Source organism: Erpetoichthys calabaricus, chromosome 7 (genome assembly GCF_900747795.2).
Source record: "Erpetoichthys calabaricus chromosome 7, fErpCal1.3, whole genome shotgun sequence".
Classification (NCBI taxonomy): Eukaryota; Metazoa; Chordata; class Cladistia; order Polypteriformes; family Polypteridae; genus Erpetoichthys; species Erpetoichthys calabaricus.
In genome coordinates this window covers 24,485,250-24,499,796 of record NC_041400.2, presented here as the reverse complement: position 1 = coordinate 24,499,796, position 14,547 = coordinate 24,485,250, and the positions used below count along the sequence as shown (strand labels likewise).

The 14,547-nt window shown below is 41.2% G+C and overlaps 1 protein-coding gene across 2 annotated transcripts in view; it reads right to left on the bottom strand.

Moving 5' to 3' along the window:
• The window catches only part of ca9 (carbonic anhydrase IX), a 60,859-nt gene extending 46,593 nt beyond the window's left edge, over positions 1 to 14,266 (bottom strand). The window contains exon 1 of one of the 2 annotated variants that reach the window (XM_028804975.2): positions 13,828 to 14,266. In XM_028804975.2, the coding sequence (XP_028660808.1) occupies positions 13,828 to 13,963 (136 nt within the window). In that variant the 5' untranslated portion in view covers positions 13,964 to 14,266. The remainder of the gene's footprint in view (positions 1 to 13,827) is intronic. The other variant, XM_051930212.1, reaches the window with a different exon arrangement.
• Positions 14,267 to 14,547: the final 281 nt, after the last annotated feature.

Sequence of the window (14,547 nt, the reverse complement as noted above, 5' to 3'; positions counted from 1 at the left end):
AAATATGATACATGTGGAAACAAGCTGACAGATTTAGCCACAACATACCGGATAGAGAAGGTCTCATGGTGTGGCAGGTTTATGCTGGGAACAAGTCTCTAGAAGTAGCTGGCTAGGACTGGCAATGGCCATCGGGTTTGTGACAATTTAACACAGATAGTAGACCTGCGTGCATTCTAGATTTAGATTCTTGTCCTAGGCTGAGACTTGGCATTATTACTTTGATGCTCACCTCCAAAGAACCTCCAAGCAACTGATTAGATATGCCCTCACTAAATCTTGATGGTCCTCAAAAGATTAGTAACACTGATTAATTAGAATGACGAAATAATCCCAGCAGAATTTACATTTGGAAGTTATTAAAATCGTTTAAACATTTTTCTCACCGTTTATCCTTATTCAGAATTCATTTCTTCTGTGTCACTACACTATAGTCAATAGGGCTTTGTGTTTCTCCGGAAAAGAGAGGAAGGCAAGTTAGGCACTTCAGGTTTTCTCGAGAACATTATGATTCAACAACCCAATGTGGTAATCTGCAGTGTGGTTTGGGAAACAAATGAGGAATTTCCATGAGATTCTCCAATGTGGTTTTTAGAGGCGGTTTGCTAAGATTCTCAGGTATGACTCAGGTCTATTAAAATTCAAACCAAAGCAGCACATTCACTCCAGATTCCTTTTAATCTAACATCCAAGCAAAAATGGCAGAGCATGAAGTATGATTAAATGGGATATGCAAAAAGAGACAATAAAGTCCAAAATCCAGCTCAGAAAGCACCTATAAACACTTCTAAATGACTCCAATGATCTGGGGGGGGGGGGGGGGGGGGTGTTGTGGGGGGGGGCAACCTAATAAGACTACAGCTTTTGCTGTAACTAAAAATCAAGCGTCAGATTTCATTTACAATATATTATTGTATCCTACTGAAAAAAAAAATTTGGAGCAAAACCATTTCATGATTTATATTCATGTTGTGCTTAAGTTTTGTCATATAAGCTTACCTGCCAGATAATTGGCCGACAGGCAGCCATTTAGCACAAAACTGCTCACCATTTCATATTTTCACAAATACTACCAAGATAATATCTAAAAGTTGCTGAAGTGCTACATTCAATTATATAATTTGGTTAACTGTCCCATAGCCGCAGTCCCTTATGTGAGGAAATATTTCCTAATATTTACAAAAAAAATATCTTTAATTTCTTCCTGGCCCTCTGGTCCTATTGAAAACTGGGTTTAAAACACCAGCTGACATCCACCTTTCTTTATGTAACCTGCATTTGCGTAATTTTCAAGTGCTTCAATTTATTAATCCCAAGGGGAAATTCACATACTTCAGCAGCAGCATACTGATACAAAAATAATATTAAATTAAAGAGTAATTTATGGCTCAAAACCACACAAATGTCCCAGAATTAGTCTTGCAGCACTATTCTCTTATGTATATCTTGTATTATGAAGACAAAATCTTCCACATGCTATTTTCAGATGAGGTTTCACAAAAATATTAGAGAGTTTAAATAGGTATAACTTCCCATGCCCTGCACTCCACATAGCTCACCCTAACACACAGAATCTTGTTAGTCTTTGCAATTACTTGTGTTGTTGAGAAGAATGATTAGACTTCTGGGATTTCCATCTCTTTTCATTTTCTATATGTAAAACTTAACATTCATTTTTATTAGCCTTCATTTGTACAAATCTACACAAACCTTTATTCACATCTGCTTAATTTAGCAGACTCCATGGTAATTTAAAATTCGTCCATCCATCCATCCATTGTCTCCCGCTTATCCGAGGTCGGGTCGCGGGGGCAGCAGCTTCAGCAGAGATGCCCAGACTTCCCTCTCCCCGGCCACTTCTTCTAGCTCTTCCGGGAGAATCCCAAGGCATTCCCAGGCCAGTCGAGAGACATAGTCCCTCCAGCGTGTCCTGGGTCTTCCCCGGGGCCTCCTCCCGGTTAGACGTGCCCGGAACACCTCACCAGGGAGGCGTCCAGGAGGCATCCTGATCAGATGCCCGAGCCACCTCATCTGACTCCTCTCGATGCAGAGGAGCAGCGGCTCTACTCTGAGCCCCTCCCGGATGACTGAACTTCTCACCCTGTATTTAAGGGAAAGCCCAGACACCCTGCGGAGGAAACTCATTTCAGCCGCTTGTATTCGCGATCTCGTTCTTTCGGTCACTACCCATAGTTCATGACCATAGGTGAGGGTAGGAACATAGATCGACTGGTAAATTGAGAGCTTCGCCTTGCGGCTCAGCTCCTTTTTCACCACGACAGACCGATGCAGCGCCCGCATTACTGCGGATGCCGCACCAATCCGCCTGTCGATCTCACGCTCCATTCTTCCCTCACTCGTGAACAAGACCCCGAGATACTTGAACTCCTCCACTTGGGGCAGGATCTCGCTACCAACCCTGAGAGGGCACTCCACCCTTTTCCGGCTGAGGACCATGGTCTTGGATTTGGAGGTGCTGATTCTCATCCCAGCCGCTTCACACTCGGCTGCGAACCGATCCAGAGAGAGCTGAAGATCACGGCCTGATGAAGCAAACAGGACAACATCATCTGCAAAAAGCAGTGACCCAATCCTGAGCCCACCAAACCGGACCCCCTCAACGCCCTGGCTGCGCCTAGAAATTCTGTCCATAAAAGTTATGAACAGAATCGGTGACAAAGGGCAGCCCTGGCGGAGTCCAACTCTCACTGGAAACGGGTTCGACTTACTGCCGGCAATGCGGACCAAGCTTTGACACAGTTTGTACAGGGACCGAACAGCCCTTATCAGGGGGTCCGGTACCCCATACTCCCGGAGCACCCCCCACAGGATTCCCCGAGGGACACGGTCAAACGCCTTTTCCAAGTCCACAAAACACATGTAGACTGGTTGGGCAAACTCCCATGCACCCTCCAGGACCCTGCTAAGGGTATAGAGCTGGTCCACTGTTCCGCGACCAGGACGAAAACCACACTGTTCCTCCTGAATTCGAGGCTCAACTATCCGACGGACTCTCCTCTCCAGGACCCCTGAATAGACTAGGGAGGCTGAGGAGTGTGATCCCTCTGTAGTTGGAACACACCCTTCGATCCCCTTTCTTAAAGAGGGGGACCACCACCCCGGTCTGCCAATCCAGAGGCACTGTCCCTGATGTCCATGCGATGTTGCCAAGGCGTGTCAACCAAGACAGTCCTACAACATCCACACCCTTGAGGAACTCCGGGCGTATCTCATCCACCCCCGGGGCCCTGCCACCAAGGAGTTTTTTGACCACCTCGGTGACCTCAGTCCCAGAGATGGGGGAGCCCACCTCTGAGTCCCCAGGCTCTGCTTCCTCATTGGAAGGCATGTTAATGGGATTGAGTAGGTCTTTGAAGTACTCCCCCCACCGACCCACAACGTCCTGAGTCGAGGTCAGCAGCGCACCATCCCCACCATATACAGTGTTGACACTGCACTGCTTCCCCTTCCTGAGACGCTGGATGGTGGACCAGAATCTCCTCGAAGCCGTCCGAAAGTCGTTCTCCATGGCCTCCCCGAACTCCTCCCACGCCCGAGTTTTTGCCTCAGCAACCACCAAAGCCGCATTCCGCTTGGCCTGCCGGTACCTATCAGCTGCCTCCAGGGTCCCACAGGACAAAAGGGACCGGTAGGACTCCTTCTTCGCGCTTGACGGCATCCTTCACCGCCGGTGTCCACCAACGGGTTTGGGGATTGCCGCCACGACAGGCACCGACCACCTTACGGCCACAGCTCCGGTCAGCTGCCTCAACAATAGAGGCACGGAACATGGCCCATTCGGACTCAATGTCCCCCACCTCCCTCGGGATGTGGTCGAAGTTCTGCCGGAGGTGGGAGTTGAAGCTACTTCTGAGAGGGGGCTCTGCCAGATGTTCCCAGCAGACCCTCACAACACGTTTGGGCCTACCACGCCTGACCGGCATCCTCCCCCACCATTAAAGCCAACTCACCACCAGGTGGTGATCAGTTGACAGCTCCGCCCCTCTCTTCACCCGAGTGTCCAAGACATGTGGCCGCAAGTCCGACGACACGACCACAAAGTCGATCATCGAACTGAGGCCCTGGAGGTGGGGCTCGATGGCGAGCGCTTGGTGGCCGGGCCTGCACCCATGGGGCTCGGCCGGGCACAGCCCGAACAGGCAACGTGGGTCCCCCTTCCCATGGGCTCACCACCTATGGGAGGGGCCAAGGAGGTCGGGTGCAGTGTGAGTTGGGTGGTGGCCGAAGGCGGGGACCTTGGCGGTCCGATCCTTGGCTACAGAAGCTGGCTCTTGGGACGTGGAATGTCACCTCTCTGAAGGGGAAGGAGCCTGAGCTAGTGCGCGAAGTTGAGAGGTTCCAGCTAGATATAGTCGGACTCACCTCGACGCACAGCTTGGACTCTGGAACCAATCTCCTTGAGAGGGGCTGGACTCTGTACCACTCTGGAGTTGCCCCCGGTGAGAGGCGCCGAGCGGGTGTGGGTATACTTATTGCCCCCCAACTTGGAGCCTTTACATTGGGGTTTACCCCGGTGGACGAGAGGGTAGCCTCACTTCGCCTTCGGGTGGGGGGACGGGTCCTAACTGTTGTTTGTGCGTATGCACCGAACAGCAGTTCGGAGTACCCACCCTTTTTGGAGTCCCTGGAGGGGGTGCCAGAGGGCATACCTTCTGGGGACTCCCTCGTTCTGCTGAGAGACTTCAATGCTCACGTGGGCAATGACAGTGAGACCTGGAAGGGCGTGATTGGGAGGAATGGCCCCCCCGATCTGAACCCGAGCGGTGTTTTGTTATTGGACTTCTGTGCTCGTCACGGATTGTCCATAACGAACACCATGTTCAAGCATAGGGGTGTTCTTGTGTGCACTTGGCACCAAGACACCCTAGGCCTCAGTTCGATGATCGACTTTGTGGTCGTGTCGTCGGACTTGAGGCCACATGTCTTGGACACTCGGGTGAAGAGAGGGGCGGAGCTGTCAACTGATCACCACCTGGTGGTGAGTTGGCTTAAAATTCGTCTGTTATGAAACTAATTATACAAATTATAAAAAAGCAATGTCCACAGCACTGATTCTAAAAGGAATATAACTTTGACCTCAACTACTGTAAGTTAGAAAAATGTCTATTTTTGCAATATTATCCATTGTTTTCTGTATCCACTGCCAATCCTCTTCTTTGTATGATTTGACGATTAGCCTCTAATGTGGTACCTTATCCTTTTTTAGACATTTAAAATAAAAAAAAATCCACATTTCACCACAGTCACATTTTATTGATACTTCACAAAAGCACATTAATGATGATATGTGGCTGAGTTTTGTCTTTATAGCTGCCCTGATTATTTGACTGTGAATCTCATTAAAATAACTGGATTATATAAACCAGAGTCATCCAACCCCCCACCCCATCTGATATAAAAGAACACTAATATTAATATTGCTGTCCGAGTTTGAGTTTGGAATGTACACAATAAGAGCGATTGATAACTTTTTGAGCATTCTTAGGGTGGTTTTGTTTATATTCTTTTAGTCATCACAATGTGAGTAACAGTTTGTTCTCTACAAGCTCCAAGTCACTTAGAACTTCCTTAATGTCCCCTTTAGTTGCCAGCATGTTAATGGATTGTTCACAGCTGAAAACTTCAGATAAATATGAACTGTGTCTACTGCTTCCTCTTCTGAATGTCGTTCCCTGTTTACTGTTCTTAATAAACTCCAGTCTTTCTTGCCTTTTGTATCCATCCATCCATTTTCCAACCCACTGAACCCGAACACAGGGTCACAGGGGTCTGCTGGAGCCAATCCCAGCCAACACAGGCCCCAAGGCAGGAACCAATCCCAGGCAGGGTTCCAACGCACTGCAGAACACAAACACAAGCACACACTAGGGAAAATTTCAGAATTGCCAAACAACCTAACCTGCATGTCTTTGGACTGTGGGAGGAAACCCACGCAGACATGGGGAGAACATGAAAACTCTACTCAGGGAGGACCCGGGAAGCGAACCACTGCGCCACCGTGCTGCCCTGCCTTGTTATCTTTATTCAAATCTCTTTCATGTATTTAATGACATTAACCTACAGTAGGAAATCTTGCCCAAGAACCAGATAAGTGTCTAAAATTTTCTAATATTTCTTTTTGAGATTTTGGCCTTTATTTAAACTAATATTCGCATTGAATATTGTAATTGATACATGTAGTTGGTTCTGGCTTTTTGCTATTTTGTAAACCTACTTTTAGTTTGCAAAACTGTTCTCAACCCATAGGTATGCCCATTAAAGTGTCTTGTCTTATGCTTTTTTAAATAATAAACAGAATATATATATATATATATATATATATATATATATAAATAGCCTTGTGTAAGAAACAATCATTCATTGTATGGTGGTGACCTACATGGACCAGAGATCAAATGTGGTTTCTGGCTCTTTATGACCTCACAGTATCATCTGAGAAAGGGCTCAGAAGTGGTTATATGTTAAGCCCTGACACTCATGTTACATGGGACCTGCAAAAGACCATATGAGTGAAAGAAAAGTGCAAGGAGGGTGCTCTGCCAAATCACTTTGAATTGTCAACTTGATTTCTTATTAAAAGAGTTGGGGAACCACTAGGGAGATGTGTCACATGTGCCTTCAAAGAAGCATTAAAAAAGGCAGAGGTCACATTAATCCAGGACAGGCAGGTAGTAATGATTTGTGAATGCCTAATAATTACAGGACAGTGCAATACCTAGGGTTATATTGTACTCTGAAAATTTCAGATGGTGCTATATTTTCATAAATCCAGTACTTTGTGAGGTATCAAGAAACATTTATAATTCCAGGGTGGATCCCGGTGAGATTTCAATAGCTGCCAGCGGTACCATTAAATAAGCTTATAATCGAGAGGTGCACATGGGAAGATCTCAGTGGCTGGAAGGTACTGCAGTACAAGTGACAGAATTTAGTGGGATTTACATTTGCTTGGTTGAAAGCGTGTAAGCACACTTCAAAATGTTAAGATTTTATTGGTTATGTACCTTTATAGTTATTTCATGTGTGATTTTTCCCCTTAAGTAAGGGTGTTTTGACTGCCCACTTAAATATAAAACAATAGAAAGCAGTAATTGCTAATTAACTAATCAGTTAGGCCAACCATCACTTCCATCAGAGTCTATTCAGTGCAATTCAGAAACAAACAGCAATGTAGTGCACCAATGAGACAGCTAGAGGGTAAATACACACTTGGGGCACAACAGAAGAGTTTAAGTTTTCAATAAGCAGTTAACCTTAGAAAGACTTAAATTAGTCACACATTGGCCAGTGACAGCTGTGCCTCTGATTTTATTCATTTGTCAGTATCTTTTTGATTCCTTATTAAATATATTTTATCCATTAATTTGTGAGGATGTTGAGATAGGCTTCCTACTTAAAAGCACTTTAATACTTGACTGATAGCAATCGCTGTTGTCCTATATTGTCTAAACTGTTGAACTGCAAAATATAAATTTATTAACACCCCAGAATCACTAAGTGACCCTCAACAAGTCACCTAAACTGCCTATGCTTAGGCTAACAGAAAATACTGCACGGCTACACTATTGTACTATAACAAAAATTGCATATTACGAGAAAATGTATCTTTAAATGGTAACACTTTTCCTCCTCCAAAAAGAGGTACATTTGGCTATAGCTACTGAAATAACAATCTATTCCAAATTTCATTCTCATATTGTATTTTTTTTAACTTCTTCACAGTTTACAGCTTGTAACCTTATACTGTAACAGAAAATATTACTTTAAACTTAATGTTAGTTTGAAGTAATTGGCTAAACTCATCACAGCCCTGACTATCAGAGCTTTCAAACAAAAAAAGTACTTAAAATTATCAAGAATGCTGAGAAGCATTTCCATAATAAGTCTTTCTAAAGAGTAAATAAATAAATAAAGACTTAAGGACTATAAATGAAACACTGATGACAACGAATGGGAAAATGTTGCAATATAGTGCCCACACTACGGGAGATTTCTCAGAAGTCTTTCATCAGAAAAAAAATCTGTCCTTTACCACAAACTGGGTAATCCACAGAAGCTTAGAGAACATGGCATTTTCTTAATTACCCGCCTTTATTTCCTGGTGAGGAAGACTAAGCAAGGGGCTAAAGACCTCCTGCTGCTTGCACAAGGCAGCAAACAGAGCAACATGCTCACAGCATCTTTGACCACATATATGGTTGTTTCTCAACCACTCATTCATCAAATAATTTCACAGCTGAATAGGAAATTCCAACTATCCATTATGGTAAATTACTTTTCCATTATTGGGAATGGAGCAGCATTGTTTTTATTACATGCCATAACATAAAACAAATATAGTCCAATTTAGGGGATTGCAAGGGAGCATAGCCTATTTTGATATGATTAGTTACAAGGCAGGAAACAAGGCAAGAACAAGGCAGGGCATCACTCTATCATAGGGTGTTTTTTCCATAAAGATAGATTGATAGACAACATCCACCCTCTCTATTCCTTATTATGTTTGAAGAAGACTTGAACAGTTTGCATCTTTGAAAGTATTCTTGGCAGTATAATCATGGTCTGCCATAATAAAGGGAGATTCTATTGGGCAGGGCCCCCAAGTTATGATGTTTTACTCACATAATAATGAAGCGAATGAAACAAATTTAGTGCATACCTTGATAGATATGTAAACGGATCAATCACATTTGGTGTTGGAAATTTTCGTCTTCTTCTTATAAACACAGATTGACACGGCACTCCACACTGACAAAGGTATCTGTGATGGCAGTAATTACCTGTTCAGTGCTTCGCTGTAATTGTTTCTAGTCTATGAGGCTTGTTATTGTACATTTTTCCTTTCAGCAGTCCCCAGAGTAAGAAATCCAGAGGTGACGGGTTTGGGGAACTATAGTCCCTTTGAAATGACCCGATTACCAATAAACGATTCAATTTGTGCCATGCTGCAAGGTGATGTATGACAGGTTGACCCATCTTGCTGTAAAATAACCTTCAATGATCTCACAGTCATCCAGTTCATTCACAAATAAGTCAGAAATGTTCAGGTAAACGTCAGTTATCCAGGAATACGGTGATCTTTATTTCGTTTGGATTGCTTCATTATTAAGACACTAATACATCATAATTCAGGGCCCTGCCCATTAGAATCACCCAGTATTACTATTAATATGGATACCAGTAGCTCATCTGAATTAATCTTGAAAAAGAAAAAAAGGAAGCCAATCACATGGTCTTTACATTGTGGGGGGTATTAATCAGGGTACTCAAGGATACTACTATTTAATGAAAAGGAGGATTACTAAAGTTTTATGCAAGCAAGAGTTGGGGGTCTTTGTTGTCTTCACTTCTCATTGTTCTGTGTCTACCACTTGATTATCATTGACAGATAACTAGATAATTACCAACTTGAACTTGCCATGTCTAAGTTGCTGAGGTCAGCTTACAACATATTAAAAACCAGTGTTCTCTCAGTCCAGTAAAACAGGAGGGGAAGTGTGAATGTTTATGGTAATTCTTAAAAAAAATTCTTATTTACTGACACATTCAAAATGTGCAGTATCCACACCGATACTTGACTTGTTCAGCCAGATTTTGAAGCTTGTTCTTGCTAAAAATAAAAACTTCTTGCAGGCATACACTTTCTGGTTTATGATGGGTTGCATTTACTTTCTTCACCATGGCTTTGTGCAAAATGGCATTGCCAAGCAGTACCATTTGATAACAATCTGTTATTTAAGCTATGTTCAAGTGTCAGTTTGATGCTATCTCTATGGGTTTTTGATTAATTTTGATTTTTTTGAAGATTTCCAGGAAATAAGAAAAATCTTAAAAGTAAAAAAATGCCTTGTTTGCCATAACAAGCCCAGTTCAATCAAGCATACTGAGCTTACAAAAGCCTGCTGTGTTACGCTTGGCACAGCTCCTCATTTGTTCAGCAAGGTGTTAAGGTTGACTTTCTAGACGTTCTGCTCCCAGAGTTTCAGTGCACTTTTTGCATGGGGGATGGGAGAACATGTCACATGTTTGAGGTACAGAGTGCCTCTGAATAGTAAAGTGATGGGGAGGGGTTTATAAAGAATAGGAAAGGTCAATAAAGTAATAAAAGGAGTAGTTTCATTAGGCACTTATATAATAAAAGGGCAAATGCTTTCAGAAATGTCTCATAAAACTAGAAAATGTGTTAAATAAGTGAGACAAGCTGGGAACGGGTGCATTTAATTACATGAGCATTTCACACATTAAGAATGATACAGCCAGTCATTAATCATTCTTCTATATAGAACCTTTTGTTGTGTAATGTCATAATGTGCCAAGAAACATGCATGCGTTGAGGAAAGGAATTTTTATTAGAAGCCTTGTAGGCTTGATACTGTTCCAGAGCCACCAGTAGGCCACACTCCATAACGTACAATTTGCTACTGACTGTGATTATCATAAATTATGTATGCAGAAATACTGTATAAGTATGCCTCCATTCATTTTCTACTCTATCTTATTCTAAAGAGATCACTGAGTAGCTTGAGGTTAATCTGATATCAATAAGTACAAGGCAGATACCCCTCCTTTTCCCAATGACAGATCCATTCATTTCAAATTATTTCATACATTTAAGCTCAGTTTCTTCCAATGTGATAATATTCTTCAGTTGAAAATAAGCCTCAAATACAAAAGCAGGCTCAACAGCAATATAAAGCCATCATAATCCATCTGTTATCTGTTCCTGCTATATTCTGGACTCTGATTTATATCACTGTCTTAATCCCACGCCATTGTGTTAAATTAGCCCTTCTCAGGAATTATCAGTGTCAAAGGCAGTACCTTGTACTCCACTCAATAAGATTCTTTTACATTATTTAGTAAAACATCAACTTCTGGCAAACTGTCGTTCTGAGGTTCCTACCCACCAAAGTATCATGAGCAGACAATTCAGACTCCAAGCATAATTTAACAAATTACTGGTATATGTTTGTTCCAATACATGGTGATATTAATTCTTAAACAGCCAGGACATCAAAAGTGGTTTTGATTAGTTCAAATAATTTATAAAGGATTTGTATACACTTGATTGAATTAGTTCTCCAATCCTACTTGGCAGTATTATTCTCTTGTATTTCTTTCAGAATGTCTAATATTAAAGAGGCACAGATAAAAAGTGAATTAAACTGAATAAAAAGACTTGGTTAGAGACATTGTAATTGTCACCAATGAGTTCTTCTGTACAAAAAATATTTAGAAGCATTCACGGAACACTAAAAAAGTGAATGTATTTAATGAAGGTAAAATTAATCAGATGTGTATATTAAATCCTATGTATGTGTCAGGTAGTGCAAGTACAATACATTAACGCATCCATTATCTATATCTGCTTATTATTATTTATTTGGTAGATGCCTTTATCAAAGATCAGAATACAGTAGAAAGGTTTAAGTACATTTTCTTCTTTTTAGAAGTGTACCATAGATGGGTTAACTGACTTTTTTAGGGTAAAGGAGTGAATGAGAGGTGGGCATCAAATCCGCAACCTTGAAGTTTTAAGTCCAATGACTTACCACCTACACAACACTACCTGCCTTAGTTTAACAAAACTAAAATTAAGGATTGTCCATGCTTGTTAGATGGCAGGATTGAAAATTTACAGCTGCAGTGATTTAACACAATCCAGTCTGGGAACTACTATTGTAGTGTGTCCAATCAAAATTCTTTGGCCTCTGGCTGAATAATGAGGGTTCCAGCAAATGAGATTTTTTTCACAGTTGTGAGTAAAAGGTTGAAATCCTGTAATATATTATGCACTTAATATCTTTATACAGGACATAGAAAAACTTTTCTCTTGCTTCAATAAAACTGGGATAGTGTCCACTATTAAAAGGTGCTTTACAAAAACAGTTAGATTTGGTTTGTTAAATGCATAAATCCTGCCTTCTTTATCTTTTTAAGGGCTTTGAGAAGATGGAGCATATCAAGCTCAATTGGGTATAAGTCAGAAAAAAAGCACTAGATAAGATGCCATTCTAACTCTGGGCACATTCTCTCTCTCACACTCAAACCTTGCTAATTATAAGTCACCAATTAAATTAATCTACGGGAAATCAATCTGAGGAAATCAGATATCAGAGACAAACCATATTGCAATAAAGAGATACCTAGCAACCTTTGAGAGTGGTTACACCAAACAACTGTGCACACCACCTTTAATATCGTAAGACAATATTAATAAATTCTTTAAAGTACATTATCCACTGCCCCAGTTCACTGTCACCTATAGCCAAAGAAACAAAATAAACACCACAACCCATTCCCTTCTAATTAACACGACCTGAACCAGTTATCAAAAACACACTTTCTATTGACATATTTCAAAAGCTGTATGGTAGTCAAAGTGAAATAGTAGCATGCAATTACCAAGACTGCCAATTTAAGCACTATCATTGATTTACTTTTTAACAGTAGTAGGAAATGCCGCTCCAGAGTCCGGTATTCACATTCCATATCCCATTCTGGTCACTGAGTGGAGTTTGCATGTTCTCCCTGTGTTGCTATAATTTTATGGTGTGTGGTTTTTTTTTCTTTACTCTGGCTTTCCCGAAACACATGTGCCAGTGACTATGGACTAGAGCTGGTATGGTGTTCAGAGTGTATCTCTTAATCATCCTTCTCCAAGAACTCTGATGGGTTATTACGTAACTAACAATCATTAGAGTTAAGTCTCAAAATGCATAGAGATTCACAAGTTCTATACTGTGGGATATACCCATGCATTAATTTTACACGTTTTACAGTAGTAGTTCTTGGAGAGCCCGAATAAATCGGACGCAAGGTAGAAACCGGCCACGCACAAAATACGCTCGTAAGGATTTGTCTCGCAAGCCTCCCTTAACAACACGTCTTTGAACTGAGACAAAAGCGGGCTATATTTTCATTTCGTGCATGTCTTGCAAAGTCAATGTCTTCGAGTATTTTCAGGAAGAAATGCCCGGAGTGTAGTGAGCTACATTCTTTAAAGTTAATTCATAACACATTTTGATGACAAGTCTTGGAAAAAAAAATCGCAGCGCAGGAAGCACTGGAGGTAAGACAAGAAACTTTCCTTGATGTTCCAATCCTTCGAAATGTATTCAAATAAAACTAATAAAAAAAGGTATTTGTTTAATTAAAACTCAGTACTTTTGCTTAGGGGTTTTGCACATCAAACTGGATAACTCAGGTCACCTTATGCGTTTTTATAATTATCAATTTCACTTTTACACTTTACAGCTGCAATTTTGGGTGCAAAACTAAACGTTTGTTAATAGTGAAACATAAAACCCTTTCAAGATGAAAGCACACACACAAAACATATACTTATATAAAAGAATTTACAAAAGGAGTTTAAGTCTTAATGGGAAAGGGCAAGTTTAGCTCTTGTCAGAAAGAATATTCTCTACATACTGACTTGGGAATGTAACTCTACCAGTCCCGTCAGAATGCAGCGTGCTGTTGTAGAAGAATAATCTATATAACGTCACCCATTCCCATTCTCAAAAGTTAAATTGGAAGAAAGAAAAATTACAATCATTTGGAAATAGAAATTATTTCCGTGTTTCATCAAATCCTACTTTCAGGTAAATTGACTTTTTCTGGATATGGCAAGAAAGCGCTGATTTAGCACAAAAAAGTTTTGTGCAAAACGTTTTAGCTTTATTACATCACAAAAGATAGCCAGCAATTACTAAGAGTACTAATAAATATCTATAAACGACTTCATGCTATTTTCATTATTGATCGTCAATATACAGTAAAAGTTAATACACACAACGTGCTTACCTGGATGGTGCTCCTCACTGTGTTCCTCATTGCTGTCGTCTTCTTCTTCGTGGATGGATGGTGCTGAATGTACATCGGCTACAAAAAAGCAATGAAGAAAAAGAAACAGTAGCACAATGATGGATTTATCTGGCATTGTAACCCTCCTAATCACAGCTGCAGTAATGCGCAGTCAGCTTCTTCGAATCCCGCTTGCACAGTGCCACCTTTAACGCTGACTTCATATGAGAGAGGCACGGCACACCGACGCGATGACAGGTAAATCACACCTCTATCTCCAAACAAGGTTCACTCTTAAAGGCACCAATCGTCAATCGATCTGTTGTAGTGAATTTTAAGAGCTGCACCCAAGCCGGATGAACACCACCAAGAGGAATCTGATATGTTCCAGTATCTGCTTAAAGGAGCTTTAACTCTCTGACAAGTTAATAGTTATGAGCAAAGTTCAGTGAGGCAGTCAGTATACGAATGTGATTCATTCAATGATTTAGCAAGAATTAATGGAAGTTTAGGGCATGATAATGCAGCGCAGATTTAAAACGAAAAAGCTCACACGTTAGCCATATATACGAGATGCTTTGACTTCATTTGTTTTGTATATTATTTTCACCTTCTTTGGTTTCGAAAAGGGTGCATTTGCCTTGGTTAGGTTTATGTTAATTTTGTCAAATTTAATGTTCTGCTCTTTAGATTATCTTGACAGTTCAAAATTTCTCATTC